The 20959-nt window shown below is 36.4% G+C and overlaps 1 protein-coding gene across 1 annotated transcript in view; it reads right to left on the bottom strand.

The window, feature by feature from the left end:
* Nucleotides 1-12400, bottom strand: part of ston2 (stonin 2) — a 49666-nt gene extending 37266 nt beyond the window's left edge. Inside the window, 2 exon segments of the mRNA NM_001033743.1 lie at nt 189-330; nt 12362-12400. Of these exon segments, the coding sequence (NP_001028915.1) occupies nt 189-252 (64 nt within the window). The 5' untranslated portion in view covers nt 253-330; nt 12362-12400.
* Between the last annotated feature and the right edge of the window lie 8559 nt (nt 12401-20959).

Genomic DNA, 20959 nt, shown 5'->3' with positions numbered 1-20959 from the left:
CTGCAACTATTTTTTTTTATTTCGGCACAAGAACTTTATCCAGGGTCTTTTCTTTGGCATCTAAACATGAATCTGAACACAACATCCAATATGGTTTCTCAAAGTCACAAAAATAAAGTTTAATTTATGTTTGTTCTCTGGGAACTGAACCCATTAAATTTCCTGGAAGTCTGGGTGTTTGTACAGACCTGCCTGTGACTCCTCATCTGAAAAAGCAACCCAGCCTGGTCTTGGAGTTCCAGTAGCAGCCATTAGGTTTTGTCCTGTACGGTTTCTTTAGCCGCTTTTAACTTTGTTTCACTCCCCCCAGGTCTTGGGCTCCATGTTTACCTGGAAGAGGTTACAAGAGAATTTTATTAGGAATTGGGTATGTTTCAATATTAAGGTACTTTAGGAAGTGTTTTTATTTTTTGCTAAATAAAAACACCAAGAAGCATTTGACCAAACGATGGCAAGAACATTGAAAATGTTGTAATCAATTAGTAAATAGAGTGAAGTAACCTAGTTACAATGATCAAGGCACTGTGTTTGTACTTATAAATTACATAAGGAGAGGTTAGATTAATTAAACCAAATAATTTGTATTGAGATAACCTTTTAAAAGTAAGTTGTTTAATGTTTTAAAATGTCTTATCAAGACTGCATCACTTATTTGATCAAAAAAATAAAAATAAAGGAAATTGTGCAAATATACTAATAAATTTCTATAACTGCATTAATTATTAATTTTTTTTTAACTTACAGCACAAAAACCATACAAAGTATCATATTGAATATAACTCCCATTAACAATCTATTGAAAAAAAAATTTTTAATTAATCAACCATGACATTTTGGCTATTAAAATCAGAGATTACAATAAAAATAATATTAAACCTATGCAAAATATGATAAAAACAGACATGGTTTTATTTTTAAAAACATTTTAAAATCACCACAGACTTCGAAGCCCTATTTGTTTACACCATTATACACAATTTACTACTTACTTGTCACATATTTCTTTTACGTACATCTTTTACCAAGTCAGTATAGATGTTTATGATTTTTACACTAAATATTTATATGATGCATTATTCTATTAAATACTGTTAGATGAGCATCAGTGTTACTAATTTTAAGCTCAGGAATCAGTAGTTTTAAGTTTCTTCCTATAATCATCTTAAGAGATAATAACAGAATTAAGTGCTACAATGGACCCTTTTCACAAGACCCTTATGTCGTGTTTAACATCATAATCTTAAATCCTTGAAAGTTTTTAATATATTAATTATTTTTTAATTTTTATTATTTTTTTAACGTATATAGATTTTAGACATGAGCCGGTATAAGATTCTGACGATATGATAACCTTGAATAAAAACGTCACGGTTTCACGGTATCACGTTTATTGTGATCACTGCTCTAAAATATATATATTTTTAAATGTCTGGGTAAAAAACAAAAACTTTTTCCCCCTTGAAAACAATATGTTCTTTTTTTAAAACATTTAGGATATTTTGGAGCAGTAAACGCATCAGGCCATATAATTCAAATATATCCTTGACTTCTGCTGTCTTTATTTGTTTCAAACACACAGATTACTGTACAATTTGAAACGGCATCTTTCAATATATTTTCTGCTGGAGATACTGTTGCCCTAATTTTTTATTTTTTTTTTTAATGTAAATGAAAAATCTTACACATACCTTAGGAACAGGATTACAGAAAATTTTGCCAGTTTTAAAACCTTGACTTTGCCAAACCGCAATATACCTTGAAAACGGTTGTCTTTCCATGCCTAATACATTTACAAGCATTTATGAGAGTAATATATCATCTTTACGTCTAATTACAAAAAATGAATCACCGCTTACGTGAGGTGTTTCTAATGCAGTGTCTATGGGGTTGAGAGTAATCATCAGTCTCACACATTTGTTTTCCTTTTTTGAAAGTCTTGATAACACCATCGTGGAGTTTTTATTTTATTATTTCAGCAAATAGAATTGTAAAAAATAAATAAAAAATAGTTTTACTCTCCCATTCACTGCACTACAAGTTTACCCAACTATGTTGACTTCCACTACTGAGAAATCCGGAAATGTGAAGAGGTTCTGTAGTTTCAATTACACCTTAAAGTCACCATGAAGTTTTTTTTTTTTTTTGCTATCTTGACATCTTGACTTGGATAAACAGGATGAGTTATGTTGACTACTGTCAAGAGATGCACCGATACCATTTATTTTTATTTTTTTTTGGAACTGATCCGATCCTGATACCAAAATTCTGAGTATCAGATCCAATCCAGATACCGTGCCTTTTTTTTAGCATAATAAGTTCTTGTCATTATTTGAGCATTTGTTAAGACATTGATCTGTTGTGGTCCAGCTTATGTTTCCTTTTTTTAATATTAAGATTTTTCTTTGAAATCTGTAATAGGCACTATTGTCCAAAATCAAAACACAAACCGCTCTGTTAAATAAAAGATTGATATAAATAAAATTACAGTGAAATATTTACAGTTTTACCCAGAGATGGGTTGCAGCTGGAAGGGCATCTGCTGCGTAAAAATGTGCTAGATAGATTGGTGGTTTATTCCGCTGTAGCAACCCGGGATTAATAAAGGGACTACGCCGAAAAGAAAATGAATGAATTCACAGTTTCAGAGTGGCCTATATTAGGCTAAATAACTTTCTGTTAATGGCAATCCATATCGCGCCCGTCAGTTTCACTATTATTATTTTAATAAACTACTTTGCCCACAATGAGCCAGGCTTTACACTTTATATTAACAGAAACAAAGAGTCTTGGAGAAAGTTTTTCGTATTGTCATGAACGCAACACGCAGATTGATTGTGAATGAACGGAGAATGATTGACAGACGCAGTGGCAGGAAGCACTAAAGAGAACATGAATTTAACCACTTAATTCTTTGTGCTTCACATTAAACTTTAGAATGGCTTCAGAACATATGGCTTGGCGATGTAGCAGGCCTACATGATAACTTTCTAATGCCTTATAATAGGCTACCTTCATGGCTTTTGTTGGCTTATAAATTACACAGAATATAGCGCCAGGCAGATCGGCACCAGCTAACTGATCCTGCAAAAATATGCAGTATCAAACCGATATCCGATCCAAGTATCGGGATCGGTGCATCCCTTGTTAACAATACAAAAAAAGCTTGCACATCTGAGGCCTTGATACCACAAATGTACAACGCTTAGTAAATGAATAAGAGACAGAGTAACTCTGTTTCAGCAGACTGTATCTAGTCCAGGCAAAATTAACTTCTCAATAAATGTAGTGACAGCAGTAAACACAGTAGACTTGTGTAAGTGTGTTTGACTGCCAAACAGAAAACAACATGCCCCGACAGGGCCCTTCAAAACAGGATGGAGGCTGTGTGAAGTCACAGGAAGAACTACTGATAAATGTCTGACAACTGAAAACCATTTATAAAAGCTACTACAGCTCCTTGTGTTACTCCGATCCAACAGCATACAAACAGAAGACAGAAAAGCAGTCTGTAGTAATAATCAAGTGTCAAGGATCACTGCATTTTAATGTATCATTAGTGTTCAAGGAGCTGGGTGACAAATGCACCACCTTAAAGTCACTGAAGGTCAGGAAAAGCATAGTCACAAAAGCTGAGAGACCATTGTGATCTGGATTTTTCCACACCAGAGAGGGCCTATTTTCTCTCCTAAATCAAGTCCCTGCAGGAAACACACTTTCAAGGAGGAAACACACTTGGATGTGCTGAACGATCTGGCAAATTGAGGCCAATTCCATAACATGTTTTTGTTCTGGTGAATCCCTCTTTGCATTCACAATGCGGCTGCACGCTACCCTTCCTCAGCCCCCTATTTCACAGCAAACAAAGCAAGCTCCTCCCTTAAACTAGTCAATTCATTTAACATCTCACGACACCCACTACTAAAAGTAAAGGTTTTGGTAGCTGTGAGCACTATAGCTTCAGACCATTCTTTCCAAATATGTAACTGCATTTTTTGAGTTGATAAAAATGTATTAAAGTTAGCAATGTTTACAATGCTATAAAAAAATATGGCTATCGATTACTAAAAATATAAAGCCACTGAACGTTTTGAGTTACTTTAAATAAACACAATTTCTTTTGTATTTTTACGCTATTATGCAAGTAAATATTACATTTAAACACTGTATACTTTGAAGAACAAACTGGTGTGATGTCTTTTTGAATAATACCAGGCCAAAACAAAGTTTGTTATGGAACTTTCAAGAAAATCCCAGTTCAACTTGTTCATGAAGCTATTCATAATTTCATTTCTCCCTGCAACAACTAAACATGCTCTTTGACTCCACCATCTTTAACATGGAAATCTTGATTTTGGTTTCTTTTTTGTGTCCAGTCAGATGTATTAAAGTAAAATTAAGCTCTGTAGAGCTGATATGTGGTAGTAATTACATTTCATGTTTATTATACTGTTGTTTTTGTTTTCAAGAGTTCACACTTAGCTGATAATCAATAAAGCGTATTTGGCATGCTGTCCCGGGAGAGAGCCCTGAGCTCGTAATATCCTCGAGCCCGGGGCTCCCTCCCGTTAGAAGGGCGAGAGGGGAATTCGAGGTCAGGTAGGTCTCGAGAACTCCCCTGCTTGTCACCGTGAGAAGTGTAAACTCAGGTTGTATTGGGGGATAATTTGTTTTAGTCGATTGGCTATGGTTTATGTTTTTGGACGGTGGGAGGAAACCGGGGAACCCGGGGAAAACCCACGCGAACACGGGGAGAACATGCAAACTCCACACAGAAACACCAACCGGCCCGATGGGTTGGACTGGCGGTGTTCTTGCTGTGGGGCAACAGTGCTAGCCAATGGGCCACCGTGTCGCCCGATCAGAAAAAGTGGGAGGATGTAGGGGTGGAAATGGGGGGAGCTTCAAGACGAAGATAACTGGAGTGAAAAACTCAGGTTATTTATTATGCTTCCGTAATCATCTAATAGGGCTGATTACGGAACTAACAAGGAGCCAGCCGTGTTGCATATAAGCACGTGATCCTCTCGAAATTAGTTTATGAATAAACCACACAAAGAAGCCCTACTGAATAAGTGCTATATAACTAAACACGCCATGACTTGATCGATGCCGACTGCAGAGTCCTGTTGCACAAAATGAGCTAAACTCCAGGTAGCAAAGTAAATTTTGGGTTAATAAATCCAAAGAAAAGCTATGTGGTTAACATCAGGTTAAGTTGTTTCACAACACTTGATATAAACCTTCTCTGTCAACTCAGGATTAACTCAGAGTCAGCAATTAACTTGAGAGCGTGTGCAGATGAAAGTTTGACACGTGCAGAAAACACCTAAACACACAAAACATGAGATTGTCAGTTTGATTTAGTTCTTGAAAGAGAGTTAATACATTTCTGTGTTGAAAATTAAGAAATATAATTACTAGAATTATAATTAATTTAAACCCATTTGCAAGGCTAAAATAAATGCTGTTGATGCAGCAAATGTTTAAATGCAACTTAATGTAAGAAATAATATTATATTATAAGAAAATATCATTATTATTTCAATCTAAATCAATTGTTTATTTCAACAATGCAGGTTCACAAACAGCTCAAAAGATCATTGTATAAAAAAGCCCTTTTAAAAGCTTTATATATTTAAGGCATCATTTAAATGCGAATTTTTCGATGTAAATGTAATTACTATACTTTATGTAACTTAAACAAAATTATAACTTGATGTTCATTTAAAATGTATTTAGTGTAAAAAAAACTAATTTGGAGCAAAAAAGACACAGGGTAAAGTTAGATTTTAAATTGAATACGAAGCAGTTCTTGTAATTATACACAATATACTGACACTGAGGTGAAGAAGATGTTGAATGTTGAATAAAAGTCTTTATTTGTGTGCACAAAAGTACACACACCACTAAAGGCATATGGTCTGTTTGACAAGACAAACGAAGGTCTTAGGGGTTTGGTATGACATGTGGGTAAGCAATTAATAACAGAATTATCATTTTGGGGTGAGCTAACCCTTTAATTGCTCTGTGACAGAAAAAAATTAATAGCCAAATAAAATGAATAACCAAAAAGAAAAAAAAATGAATAGCCAAAAAACTGATTCAGTCAAATCCCTCACTATGAGTGTTCAGCCTGTTTATGGAACCTTTTTGACTATTTCAAATATGAAAAGCATACAAACAAGCAAATGTGTCATCTGAATAGATTTTACTAGGATTTTTTCTTATTATTTTTTGCAATCCAGGAGGTTTAAGGTGAGTATACAGAGAATTTCAATGCAACATCAATATTTGCGGCTGCAAAACCCTACAAAACTCCCATCCACTCCTCAGACTACAACAGGCCAGGGCTTTGGCAGTCTGTCAGTTATGTCAGTGGTGCATGCAGGCGTCCACAAGATATGTGCACAATAATGGGACGTTTGGCAGAGCAGGTCTGCCAAACTCTCTCACTGTGTCAAAACTCTCTCTCTCTCTTTCTCTCTCTCGCGCATGGCCATTCGTGAGCTCGAGATCATGCATGACATCATCATTCAGACACTGCATAATTTCCTGCTGTCGGTGCTTACAGTCATTCAGAGTTTGCCTCACAGTACAGTTTTTTAAAAGTTTTCCATAAAAAAAATATCTAGGGGTGAAGAAAAAAAAAAGTATTGAGAAATGCAGAAACAAACAGTTGTCATCTTTGTGGTGTTTCTGCTATGTCAAGCCACACCTGAACCTCAAAATGCATGGTGCTCACAGTCTACATACATAACATGGTGCATACCAGAACATGTGGTCGGGAACATGAGGTGCATCTCATCAAATGTCATTAAACCTATTTTGGGTAATTTAGCTGAAGCTCAATGACAATAAAATGTGCTTGAGTTAATAAGAATTTTTTTTTTAAATATTTTAAAATAATAAAAAAAACTAGAACCGTAATGTAACACAATGACTAAAATATTTTGGGAAATTCCACCAAATCTGGATTTAAGTTTTTTAACAAATGAAAACTAGCCAACAAACTGAAATAAAACAGTTTTAACTTTATTTTTAAATAACAATAAAACAATATAATGTTGCGAGACAACCAAGCGGCAACCTCTCGCTCTCCCTCGTGAAGCAAATATGGAAGTAACTAAAACTGCAATTCATCAAAAGTCACTTCTCCTCAGCTGATTCCAGCTGATTAGCCACTGAACTCAGCATATACATCGCCCACCTGTCAGGTTTTAGACCATTTGGGGCACGGCATGTGTATTTGGAAATAACTTTTTTTGGCCACACTTATTATTGTTCATTTATTGAAATGCTCAATTTTTCCACTTACAAAGTCCGTCATGTAAATAGCAAATGCGCTATGGCGCAACGCAACTGACTCTTAAAGGGAATGGGAGATGAGACTCTGATTGGTTTATTCTCAAAACACAAACTCATTAAGAAAATTAGCTCAACCCTTATAGACCATGCGTCACGGCGCAAAGCTGATTTTTCCAACCTTATATTAGCAAAAGTGGATTCTGACATGCCCGTTTGCGCCCTACACTTTGCACTTTGCGCATAGATTGTCAAAATTGAACCCTATATGATGTATTTGGATGTAATTTGCATTTTCCTCCTGTAGAAAAATGTCATAAGAACAATACTATCATAGTGGCTCAATGTATTACAACATTGTTTTTTAAAAGTCTGAACACTTTATTGATATAGTATACATCCAAGCACACGTGGTCAGAACAAGTTCCAGGTAATGAAGTATTAAGCGTTTCTCCTATAGAAAAGCCAGCATTAGCTAAATGATTGCAGGCATCTGTAGCTCTGCTCAAACTCCACCTCTTTGCCTTTGTTTGGTATCCCCCGGTCAGTGCGATGACGCGCGAATAAAATGGCGACGGTTGGCCAAGCCTACTGGTAGCTTCTTTTGGGTTCTTCAGAAACCTATGGGTGGCGTCACGGATACTACGTACATATCTTTTACAGTCTATGGAAGCAACACTAAAATATGAGAGAAAGTATAGAAAGTCATAAATATGAGCCCTCCTGTGAAATTTATTTTCTTTTTTAAATATTTCCCCAATTATCTTTTATAAAGGAAGGCATTTTTCACAGTATATTCTATAATATTTTTCAAGTCTTGTTTGCTTTATTTCAGCTAGAATAAAAGCAGTTTTTATTTTTTAAACCCACTTTAAAGTCAATATTAATGCCCCCTTAAGCTATATAATTTTTCAATTGTCTACAGAACAATCCATTGTTATACAATGATTTGCCTAATTACCCCAACCTGCCTAATGAACCTAGTTGAGCCATTAAGTTGCACTTTAAGCTGTAGAGAATTGTCTTGAAAAAATATCTAGTAAAATATTATATACTGTCATCATGGCAAAGATAAAATAAACCATTTATTAGATTTCTATAATATTAGAAATTAGATATTAAAACTAGTATGTTAAGGAATGTGTGGAAAAAAATATTTTTTTTTTTGTAAAATATTATATACTGTCATCATGGCAAAGATAAAATAAACCATTTATTAGATTTCTATTATATTAGAAATTAGATATTAAAACTAGTATGTTAAGGAATGTGTGGAAAAAAAATCTACACTGCCTTAAAAAGAAATTGGGGGAACAATATACAGGGAGCTAATAATTCTGCCTTCAACTGTACAATCCTTGATACAATTTATTTTTTTCACTTTTATTTGATTTTTTTTCCCATTTCAGTGCACAAACATCTTTTTGCTTTCAGACTGCTGGATTATAACAGAAGTGATCGTGCTTTTGAGTGCTCTGTTTTTGTTTTGATCAGTCTAGCCACAATGCCTTGTCTGTGTTTTTAAATGGTAAACACTGTCCTGCCTCACTGACCACAAACATTAACAGTTCATGGTTGAAAACCAGCAGCAACATCCAGACCAGCCACCTTAAACGCTGGGATGAAGCTCATTCCCTGCTGCTTTATCTCATGGGAGGGTACATTGGGCTGTCTCAATAAAGCTCAGCCCAGCACCAAAACACAACAAAGGGTAGTTTGATTTTAATAAAAAAAATACAAATAAAAATCGCCTTCACCCCCTGCCTCCCAAAAGTTTTCAGCTTCATGCCAAGTTCACAGAAAAACTGTTTACAGAGCAGTGAAGCTCACATGAATAACACCATAATCTCCAGACGCTCTACCAGAAAATCCTGCTGCGCTCGGTCTTCAAAGACACAGCCACCAGTTCCAAAACAAGTAGAACGAGTAAAAACAAATATCAGTAACTAAATCCATGTAAAGGTAAGGAGGTCAATCCACCGCCTGGGACAGATGAATGCAGATAATGAAGGACATTTCCCTTCGGCGGACACACCAAATCCCTTGCGATAGTGTAGCCCATGTATAAAGAAAGATGAACAGTGCATGCTGACAATCACACCCTCTTTTTTTATACCTAATTTTTTTTCATTTGACGTGCAAATCTTTACCATGAGATAGTAAATGAAATGTTCACAGAGGTGGATTTTTGGGAAGGTTTTGTGATTGTGATCTGTTAAACCTTAATAGTTCAACAAAATTAAACTTAAAAAACTTATAAAAATGCTATAATAGATGTACCTTAAGTGACTTTTTCATCAATAGGACATGAAAAGATGAATATGAGATACATAAAATGCTAAGTCAATGGCGGCTTTCTCTTAAAAGAGAGTTAAAAATGCATACTGTACAAAACAATGTGACTCCTGACAATACATTGAGGTCAAAAAGTTTAGCTTATGCAAGAAACTGAAAAATATTTACACAAATATTATTACCTTCAATCAAGAGTTGTCTAGTCTGCGGTTTTTAAGCAGAATTGGTCTTCTTTTTTTAATTGTGCAGGTAAAATTATATGACTACCAAAACATCTAAGTGGGTGTGGCTTGTTTTTTTTTTTACTGCAAGCTGATTGGATGTAGTAAAAGCAGTGTCTCATTTCAGAGGCTGCACCCTCCAAAGGATGATTTTGAGGAGCTCTGCGTCATCGCAGCGCAACAAAAGCAATTCGAAACAATTCGAAGGCTTCCTCAAACGCAGCCCCAAAATGCGTCCTTTGGTAATGTAGAATACAACAGGTGGATCCTTTGTGGCCTTGAACAACCTAAGATTCATTGCGCGCTGATAACGGCAGGATGTTTTTAAAAGAAAACTCCGGATTAAATGTATGAATTAGGTTTATTTTGTCTAAACACATTTTAAAAAACAAACAGAGTATGACATGTCTTTAAGAGTGATTTTATAGACAGTTTACATGTTTATCTGTTCATATGGATCAAAGGAAATATATTTCCAGCTTCTGCAAACCTTGCTTTGCCTTCAGATCATTTAAAATAAGTTTTAAAATCACTTTGAAAAAACGTCAATACAAATTTTATTACCGCCTATTAACGGCAGCTGTTACAGTTGCAAGGTGAAGAGATCCATCCCTCTCGTCTCATTTCAAAATGCTCGGTTCAGCCTACAGTATGTGGACTTCGAAAGACTCACCTTTGAAGTCTGCATCCTTTTGGAGGATGCAGCCTCTGAAATGAAACACAGCCAAAGTAGGCATTTCATTTATTTATTTATTTATTTATTTATTTTTTGTAATTACATGCACAAATGAATTGTTCACAGCAAAACTAGCAACAAAATCTTATGGTTTTGTTTCCATGTGTACTTTAAGGTTTTTTTATGATTACAGAATCTTTACAATTTCTAATATACAGTTATTTGCAAAGACAAATGTAATATGTCTTTAATGCATACATTAATGCAAAATGGGTATTTTAGAATTTCTGGCGGCATATTTTGACTTTTTATATTATTGAGCTTATTTTACCTGGCAACCCTGCCCTTAATCCACAGCACTGGCAAATTATAATTTTCTATGCATTATTCCTCAACATAAAATGGCATATTTATTAAAAGTTGATCAATAAGTAAATTTTTAGTTTTAAAAGTAGCGTTTAGAAGCCTGTCGAATCTCAACAAGGATATGAATGTTTCAGGTTGTTTTAACTGTACAAGCCCAGTTCTAGCTATGAGTCAGCAAGACAAAAGTTTCTGACATGCCATGTTATTCATACATTTATTCAAAACAAAAACACTGCAACCACCACCACCTCCACATGCTTTCACAGCAGTTTCAGTTTCACCGATCCCTGAGGAGCTGAACATTTTCCATGGTAACCAGTTGCTGCCAAAGTACCATAGCTATTCAACAACTAAAATATGTTACTAAAGTACATTTGCATACCAAGCACTGATTTGTTTGATTTAATGTCAGATTTGCTTTTGAAAGCATCTGATTGGATACAAATTTGTGCAATGCAGCATGAGTCATCATCCTTTTAAGATTTATATATTCACTACTGAAATTAAGAAAACATACAAAACATTTATAATACTTCTGATTGCATTACTTTAAGACAATCCCATAACCCATTAAACACTTGGTTAAAAAATTTTATCGAAAGGTCTTCAATATAACTGGTGAACCCTTCAAAATTCTGAATTTGGGTAAAAAAATAAAATGTGTTGTCAAACATCAAAAGAGTAAAGGTGCACTTTTCTGTACCGCAGTTAGAATGCACCATTTTAATTTAATTCATTTAGATATATAGCCAAAAATAAGGAATATTGTACAATAATTTCAAACTAAAACATGATTTAGTACAACAATAAGTTATTTTACTAAACATTAAATGTATATAATAAAAAAAGTATGTGAATATACAGAGACATTTTATATAACATTGATCCAAATCAAAATGCCACAACAATAGATAAACATGCTATATTTAATCATAACATACTGCAGAGCTGAACAACAAAGTACAGGTCTTGTATATATTTTTATTTATAAAATTATAAATTATCAACAGCAGAAAGCACTAAATTGGTAATAATAATATCTCAATATCTCAATAAATATATCTCAAAAGAACTGTACAGATATGATCTTTTCCTTTCATTATCAACTCAATCTGTGCTGATCACAACAACAAACTGCTGTGATATGCTATTTAATGAGTGAGACGAGCTTCAATTACACACATAAACAACTAGAAAGCTATTCTTATTACATCCACTTCACATCCAAACATATTGCATCTCTGTGTTCTGACATCTGATAACTTTTTGCCACGTACTACACATATCCTGCTAGCAATGTAAACAAAGCACACGCGCTTCCGACAACCTGTTGTTGCAACATTGTGAGACATAGTTTCATGGTAACTTATATAACTTATATTATTTAACAATGAATATGTATCCCTCGAAATATGTCACAATTCTTAACCGAATTAAGTCAGAGATAGTGTAAAAAACACAGCGACCAGACAAAAAGAAGTGTATGGGAATATTTACATACCGATATCGTGTTGTTGAGCCTAAGCAGATTGTAGCTCTCACTCGCTCCCGGTGAATCTGCTACAATGCCACACCTTATTCGCAGCTGATTGGACGGTTGTAACAGCGCTGTTCGATGCTCCACCTTAAAATCCATACGATTGGACTGTTAAAGCAGCGCTGATTCAAATAACCAATCAGGAGTGAGCTAGGTGAAACATCTCAGAAAGTTTTTCTCAAACATAATCACGAGGGGAGTAAAAATGGATTTCATAAATGATGAATATTATATTATATTATATTATATTATATTATATTATATTATATTATATTATATTATATTATATTATATTATATTATATTATATTATATTATATTATATTATAACACAAAATCATTAAAAGATGCTGATAAAATCTCACATTAAATCAAGTTTAATTTTGTAAAATTATTGAGTAAAGAATCATCAAAGTTACTGGTAAACACTACTCCATATTTTATTTTGAATTGTTAGTGTGTTATTTTGAAACGATTTCAGTGAGTATTTTTGTTTCTGGGCATTCTTTAAAAGACTGAACACGGTCATAGATTTACATTTGTTAATGTATTTACGTCTAATCAGCACACGTTTTTCCGTCTGCTGGATGTAAATTATTGTTTTGGGGTGTATGTGTGTCTTAGCATATCAGTTTTGGCTATGCACTCTATCTAGTAGCTTGTATATTTCTCTTTTAACATCATTATTCGTAGGAAGGTATTTTATCATTGCTACATATTACATACATTAACTGTAATCGAATTACCTGTTTTTATGTTTTATTTAATTTTTATGCATTTCTGAATTATGTAAATTGCAAAACGTAAGTGTCTCCAATAGGGGGCGACAAAGTTCTTATAACGCCTTATGTTGCAATGAACTCTAAGAGATTGATTTTGGGAAATAATATGATATAAAAAGCGTTAATCAGATAAATATAGTCCTGTTGTGTTTTTTTATGTATAACAAGAAGCAGGCCAGTGCATATATATCTTCCAAAAGCCTCCAGATTTCATTTTTCCTGAGGACTGAAACCTTACTTTCAATCCACAGGTAGGTCTATCAAACTGTATGATCACCAAGACCTCAGACAGCTGTGTGTTGGTTACAGGCTCTTTGAACCCATTCCTGTCTATCAACCTGTCATGCTTTGAAAAAAGCCAGGGACCTTTTCCTGGGAACCCAAGAGAACGAAAAAGTAAAAAAAAAAAAAAAAAAGTGTAAACAAAAACAACTTTCAAGCCACCACATCCGTCAGTGAAAGAAAAGCTTTATTTTTAGCATTAGCAGCGGGGTGATTTCTGGCGCTCTGTACGTGAAATGGCAGAGACCCCTGCTGAGCTCTCGGAGTCCTTAATGAAACCTCTCAGTCTCTCTCTCACACACACACACACACACACTCTCGGCTGTCTGTGCCCGCGCGCGTTTGTGAGTGTGTGAGCGAGTTGCATAACTACTAGTGACGCCTGTGCCTTTCTCACTGTTGCCAGGGAGGACGGGCATCTGCCCTCCCGTAGAGCAGTCATCACGTCATTACTGTAGTCAAACATCTGAGCCCTCGAGTAAAACTGTGCTGACGAAGATGTTTGTCTTCAGAGATTACAGATTACAGATCCAGATGGAAAAACTGCTCAGAGGTGCTGAGGGACTACAGTCGTTGGTTCAGATATTAACTTTTCTATTAGAAGAAATAATTTAGATGCAAATGAATAATGCTGAAAAAGAAAATGAAGTAGGTCTACTAAAAAACAGAATGAATATATAGAAATAGAACTGACCTTCATGTCTATGCCCTGCAGGCACAAGATGTCAGATTGACCTTGTACCCCAACGTCATGGGACATTAGCCCTTTTCACACAGTGATACCAGTAAATATTCTGAAAATTTCTGGAACAACTTTACCTGTAAATAAAAAAAGCGCTGTTCACACAGGCAAGGACGTTATGGAATTTTCCCAGAAAAGATCATTCACACATCCTTTCCAAAATACCGCTAAATTCTGACATCATTAACCAAAAATGCTCTAAACGGCTGCGCTTGTATTGTAAACATTTGACTACATTATAAACTCTGTGGATCGATAAGTATTGTAAATAGCTTCAATAAAAAAACAGAGAACCACTTTCGCATGTTGAGATGTACATAATATGTATGTGTGCTGGCGCTCACTCCTTCACGGGCACACGCGACGCATCAAGCAACTAAGGGAAGCAGAGCTTGAAGGTAAACGAACAACGGCTTATCATAGGCATCTTATCGATAATTATTTACAAAGTTGACATTAAGAAGGAACATATAAATGTTATCTGACTATTATCCAGCAGCTAAATGTGTTTGGAAAAATATTCAAAGGCTTTTCTTTTTATAAATTGCGCGGACGTGAATGCGTCTGACTGTTCTAATTGGCTAAAGTAAACATCTCACTTCAGCATATTCTAGATGTGCAAGCGCTCTTTCCGGCAATCTTCCCTCTGCGTTCACACAGCGCAGCATTCCAGCAAATTACCGGTAATGTTACAACTTCTTTTTACAACATAGAACGATTTTACTGGTATTTTCAAAATGGGCCTGTTCACACATTAAGACCTTTCCGGAAAATTGCCGGTAATTTTCCGGAAAGGTCTGTATGTGTGAAAGGGGCTATTGTCTTTTGTTTGTAAATGAAAATTGGGTTGACGTCAGAATCCAATGTCAGATCGATGTCAATGTCCAATGTTGGATAGACGTTGCATTTTGGTTACTTTCCAACACAACCTAAAATATCAACGTCTAATGATGTTACAGCTAGACGTTGTGTGGACGTTACTACTATGAAGTCTAGAACTTGAATTTTGGTTGCAATACCTGACAAATAAATGCCTGTCCACTTGTTAAGTCATGACATATTAGTGATGTATGGAATACTGTTTACGGGTCCAAGCCACTACTCATTTGAATTAGGAAAATATTCGTTTATGACCACATTTTAGTCGTATCACACATTAAAGTGAATTTTATAAAGTCGTGGTGTACACAACAGTCTCTTGACTTACTGCATCACAGACACCAAAATTTTAACAATTTATAAAATTGAATTCCTTTCTGGCCATCTGATATTAGGCATGGACATATTGTGATTACGATTTTGGAAAGTATTTCATCGCTTTGTAAACATTTATTATTACTATTTGATGAGTCTCCCCATAAAGTTTAATAGAGAGCTTGGACCTGAAAGTCGCTTTTCGTGACGTCACACTTAACAAGCTAATTACTATTGAAATCGGTGTCTATAGATTCCATCTTTGCCAAATCCAAAGATTGTGCCAGGATTACAAAATGCTATGGTTTTTCCATTCGTCCTAAACTTGATTATTTTTCAACAGATGATCAGACAATATGCCGCACAGAAATGAATCAGATAGCACGCTAACCTGCTAACCAGATGTCATTCTTTCTTTGGCTTTTTAAATAATTTTTTTTATAGCTGTTTACAGACAAGATCTTGAATACAAGCGGCCGAAATGAGTTTCCTTCGAAAAGTAGCAGGGCGCACTCTTATGGATAGGGTGAGGAGCTCTGATACCAGGGAAAAGCTCGGAGTAGAGCCGAGAGGAGATTCGGGAGTAGGTCCACCGGGAGGAAGCCTCAGGGAAAACCCAGGACACGCTGGAGGGACTATGTGGAGGGACATGCCTCGGGATCTCTCGGAGGAAGTGTATGGGGAGAGGGAAGTCTGGGGTTCTCTCCTAAGACTGCTGCCCCCGCAACACGGCCCCGGAAAAGCGGCAGAAAGTAAATGAATGAACAAATAAATAAATTAATATTCCTTCAGCAGCTTAGTCCCTTATTTATTAGGGGTTGCCACAGCGGATTGAACCACAAACTATTCCGGCACATGTTTTACACAGTGGATATCCTTCCAGCCACAACCTAGTACTGGGAAACATCCATACACTCTCATATTTACATACACGCACTCTCATACACTATAGCTTCTCTACTTAACTTATACCGCATGTCTTTGGACTGTGGGGGAAACCGGAACACCTAAAGGAAACCCACACCAACACGGAGAGAACATGCAAACTCCACACAGAAATGCCAACTGGCCCAGCCAGGATTCGAACCAGCGACCTTCTTGCCGTGAGGTGACCACTGAGCCACCGAGCCACCATTTTTTACCAATTGGTGTAAACATACCCTACATACTTGTGATTATATATTCCTTCTTGCATTGCAAGATTTGAGCTGCATTTACACTTGCCCATTCAAATTCAAACTCTTTCCCCATAAGGTGCTTTATTTTGAATTTGCTTATTGGATTAGAGTGTTTGGTAAAAACTTCTAACTGGCACATGTAGGAGTCAATGTGAGAGGAAGAACCACGCTGTATAGCTACATCAATTCAACATGCTAGTAAATTATCCCCTCTGGTCAACCTACTTTCATCACAATTAAAATGCCAAGGGCTGCAGTGCATTACTCTTTTATTCTGTTTTCCTCTCTTTTTTGCACACAGACACTTGAGAGAGCTCAGACCTGCTTATAGGGAAGTGATGAGGACATCATAGGCTAGCCAGGACACTGATACTGTGTCAGTATTAAAGAGAACACCAAGCTGTAAATCTCTCATGACATTACATCCAATTTGTTTGGCTCCGACAGACATACCACGTTCTTCTTTTCATATTTACATCTGCTTTTCTGAATGGCTCCTGCAAACAAAGTCAGTCCCAAGCTGGCGGAACATATCAGAGAGATTTGATGCCACATTTCTCCTGAAGTTTAATTTAAATGTTGATCTAATAAATCTCCTGCTTGTTTCTGAGCCACATCACTCCACACAGGCCTGTAAAATCTGATGAATACATCAGTTCTCCGGGGAGGAATAAACCTGTCCAGTTAAATGAGATTGCAGGAGTAGCTGTGCATCTGGATCCAAATGAATCCGTCGGACTACCCTAATTTCATAATGGCAGCCTCGATCAGAGCAGCTGCAGCCCTTCGCCCAGACACATTAATTCTCTAAATAAGTTCTCAATGAACTCATAGTGAATCAATGGGGTCTCTTCTGTCTGCAGGTGCTTGCGCTGTACAAAGCTGTCTAATAGGCGGGTTTGATTGCTAGACCATGTGAAAAATGATCGATAGTGCCAAGTGCTTATCCAGTGGTCCGTGTGCCTTCGACTTCACCTCAAATCCTAAAACGCTCCTTCCAATTTGAATCATTTCCTGTCAGGGCAAATTACTCAATAAAATCTACAAGGGAATTTCAGACTAATTATGTAACAAATTATATACAATTTTTCCTTGTTTAACTTCAGAACACAAATTAAGATATTTTTTAAGGAGCCTTTCTGACCCTCTATCAGGGTGATTGCGGAGTCTTAAAAAGTATTAAAAGTTGATAAGTCAATTATTCGAAATTTAAGGCCTTTTAAAAGATATTAAAAAGTCTTAATTGCGGTTTTACAAGGTCTTAAACTTTGTTCAAGCATTGTCCAAAGTGTTTGACTCCAAAAAAGCATAAATATATTTATTTTCCTCCTAATATTAACAATGGCGTGCTCGATTCAAGCGATTGATTCGGACCGGGGCGTGTCCTGCCCATGTCCAGTTCCTCCTTCCGGGTGATGTCACGTCCTTTTTGACAAAAGCGGGAAGGTGAAGTGACAATCTAAAAAAAAAAAAAAAGAAGGTGGTGATGTGACAATCTCCATATGTAGCGAAACCACTGAGCGAAACAGACAGCAAAATGGGAAAATGTTTGTGTACTCCTGGTTGGAGAAAAACAAGTTTAAACAATAGCTGAAGCCTGTTGCTGAAAACAACCACATAATTTATTCTTTCAAGCTTTGTTTCTTCCGAGCTTATCTGAGTTCTGTTGCATGGTTGTGCTCCAATGATTTATTTAACTACAACTGTTTATGAACAATTTATTAAGTTAACGGTTTGTACTGGTTAGAACTTGAAGTGTCGATGAGGTCTTAAAACATTTTGAGAAGGTCTTTAAAAAGTCTTTAAAAGGTATTGAAATTATCTTTAGGAGTTCTGCATGTACCCTGTCCATAGACAGCAATGGTCCTGAGACCAGAAAAGAAACAAAAAACATGAGGAAAGTTTTAACTTTTTCTTTTTTTTCTTTTTTTTTTTGGCGGCCCATTCGTGGACCATTATATGATTACAGTGGAGCCACTAAAGTCATATGGAACGTTCTGACCATGTTGTTTTTTTTTTTTTGGAGGGGGGGGGGGGGGGGGGGGGGGGGGGGGTTCTTTTTCTGGACTTTTAATGTCTTGGGAGAGTGAGCTTTTGGATTTCATCTAAAATATTTCAATTTGTGTTCTGAGGACAAATGAAGCTCTTATGGGACTGGATTGACATGAGGGTGAGTAATTAATAACATAATTTTCATTTTTGAGTGAATTAATCCTTTAACTAATGTACATATCCTAGCAGGGACACAACATCATAAGTAATGGTTAGATTTATGTCATGATGATGGGTGACCAAAATTCAATGTATGTTATTTTGACGTCCAATAACAACGTCAAATGACATTGATATTTGCTAGTTTTTTAGGTTGTGTTAGTAAGTGCCCAAAATACAAAGTTGAGCTAACATCTGAACCCAATGTCACATTGACGTCAAAAACTGACATTTAGGATGCTTTCACATCTGTAGTTCGGTTCATTTGGTCTGGACAAAGGGCAACAACTGATACATTGTACAGTCATTGGTGCAAGTGAATAATAAAGAGCTATGTTTATTCCAGCATGAGAATATATTGTCATCATCAAATCATCACAGAAATACATAAACATCACATCTCATTCTCGCGCTGCAGATGCTCAGTTTTTCCACTTACACTTACTTTACTTCATGTGAATAGCAAATGTGCTTATGGTGTGACGCAACTGGCTCCTTAAGGGAATGGGAGATGAGACTCTGATTGGTTTACTTTCAAAACACACCTATAACTCATTAAGAAAATAAGCTTAACCCTTTTAGACCATGCGCCACGGCGCAAAGCGGATTTTTCTGTCCTTATATTGCCAAAAGTTAATTCTGACACGCCTGAATGCGTTTGCCCCCTGCACTTTGCGCATGGACCGTCAAAATAGAGCACTATATATTTAAGGGGATGTACATTTTTAACAGGGTGATTTTTATTTTATTCAGGTATATAATTATTTTATTTCCCTAACCCTGACTACTGTGAGTGGAACTACATTACAATATGCAAAAAATTCTTTGGTGCAGAATTAGTATGAAAGTTAGTGGAGAATTACAAGGTAGTTGAAGTCCTTTCTGGCCGGATGGACAGTATTGGCTGCTGATGGAAGGGCTTTCTCTCCTCCTCTCTCTCTCTCGCTCCACTGGGTCCAGCTTTCCCTCAGGTTCTTTAGGTGGACTCCTAATGAAAGATCAAGGGCATTAGCTGCCGTCAGAGCAGAAAGTGGGTACCTGCAGTTAGCAGGATGGTTACAGAACATTAATTTTACTGCAGGCTCATTTGTAATGGAGAGAAAGGTGTGTGTGTGCGAAAGAGAAAGTGAGAATATAAGAGTGACGGAGAGAGGGAGAGACACCGGGGAAGGAAGTGATCTGTCCTGATTTGAAACTATCTCACAAATGTAGTGTCCAGAGGTGTAAAATTCATGGAAAGCATCGTCTAGAGAGCAAAATGGAGAAGTTGGAAACAATTCAAGCTGGCATTTCTAAGTGCTTCGTCAGCACAACCTCCATTGGTAAATGTCAAATTCATTACCTACTCCCTCTTTTCTCTCTCTCTCTTTTTACATTGTGATTCACGCGACTTCAGCTAGTTCCTCTTTTAGGCCCAGAACACATTGTGTGATTTGTTCTGTCCTTTAAAATTGTTGCTTGACACAATGAGGCCTTGCGTACAAGTGAAGAAAGACTTGGTGAAATCAATTTTCTCTCGTGTCAAAGTCTTGGATGATAGGACTTTGGATTACTTGGACTTTCTTAATTTATTTATTTTTAATGGCATCCATGATTACAAGTTTTTTTTTTTATATTGTTTTTGTTGTTTCTTTTTCATTTTTTCCTTTAACATCTACACATACCGGCGACTTCATTAGGTACACATACTAGTAGTGGGTTGGACCCTCTTTTTACTTCAGAACTACCTTAATCCTTTGAGTCATCGATTTAACAAGGTACTGGAAATATTCCTCAGAGATTTTGGTCCATATTGACATGATAGCATCATGCAGTTGCAGCAGATTTACCAGCTGTACATCCATGATCCGAATATCCCGTTCCACCACATCCCAAAGGGATGGACATGGTCAGAAACAATAATCAGGTAGGCTGTGGTGTTGACACGGTGCTCAATTGGTACTAATGCGCCCAAAGTGTGCCAAGAAAATATCCCCCACGCCATTACACCACCACAACCAGCCTGAACCGTTGATACAAGGCAGGATGGATCCATGCTTTCATGTTGTTGACGCCAAATTTTGAACCTATCAGAATGACGCAGCAGAAATCGAGACATAAGCCCAGGCAGTGTTTTTTCCAATCTTCTATTGTCCAATTTTAGTGAGCCTGTGTGAATTGTAGCCTCAGTTTCC

This window comes from Danio rerio, chromosome 17 (assembly GCF_049306965.1).
Source record: "Danio rerio strain Tuebingen ecotype United States chromosome 17, GRCz12tu, whole genome shotgun sequence".
Classification (NCBI taxonomy): Eukaryota; Metazoa; Chordata; class Actinopteri; order Cypriniformes; family Danionidae; genus Danio; species Danio rerio.
The sequence above is the reverse complement of the archived record's forward strand: the minus strand, read 5'-3'. Positions and strand labels throughout refer to the sequence as shown.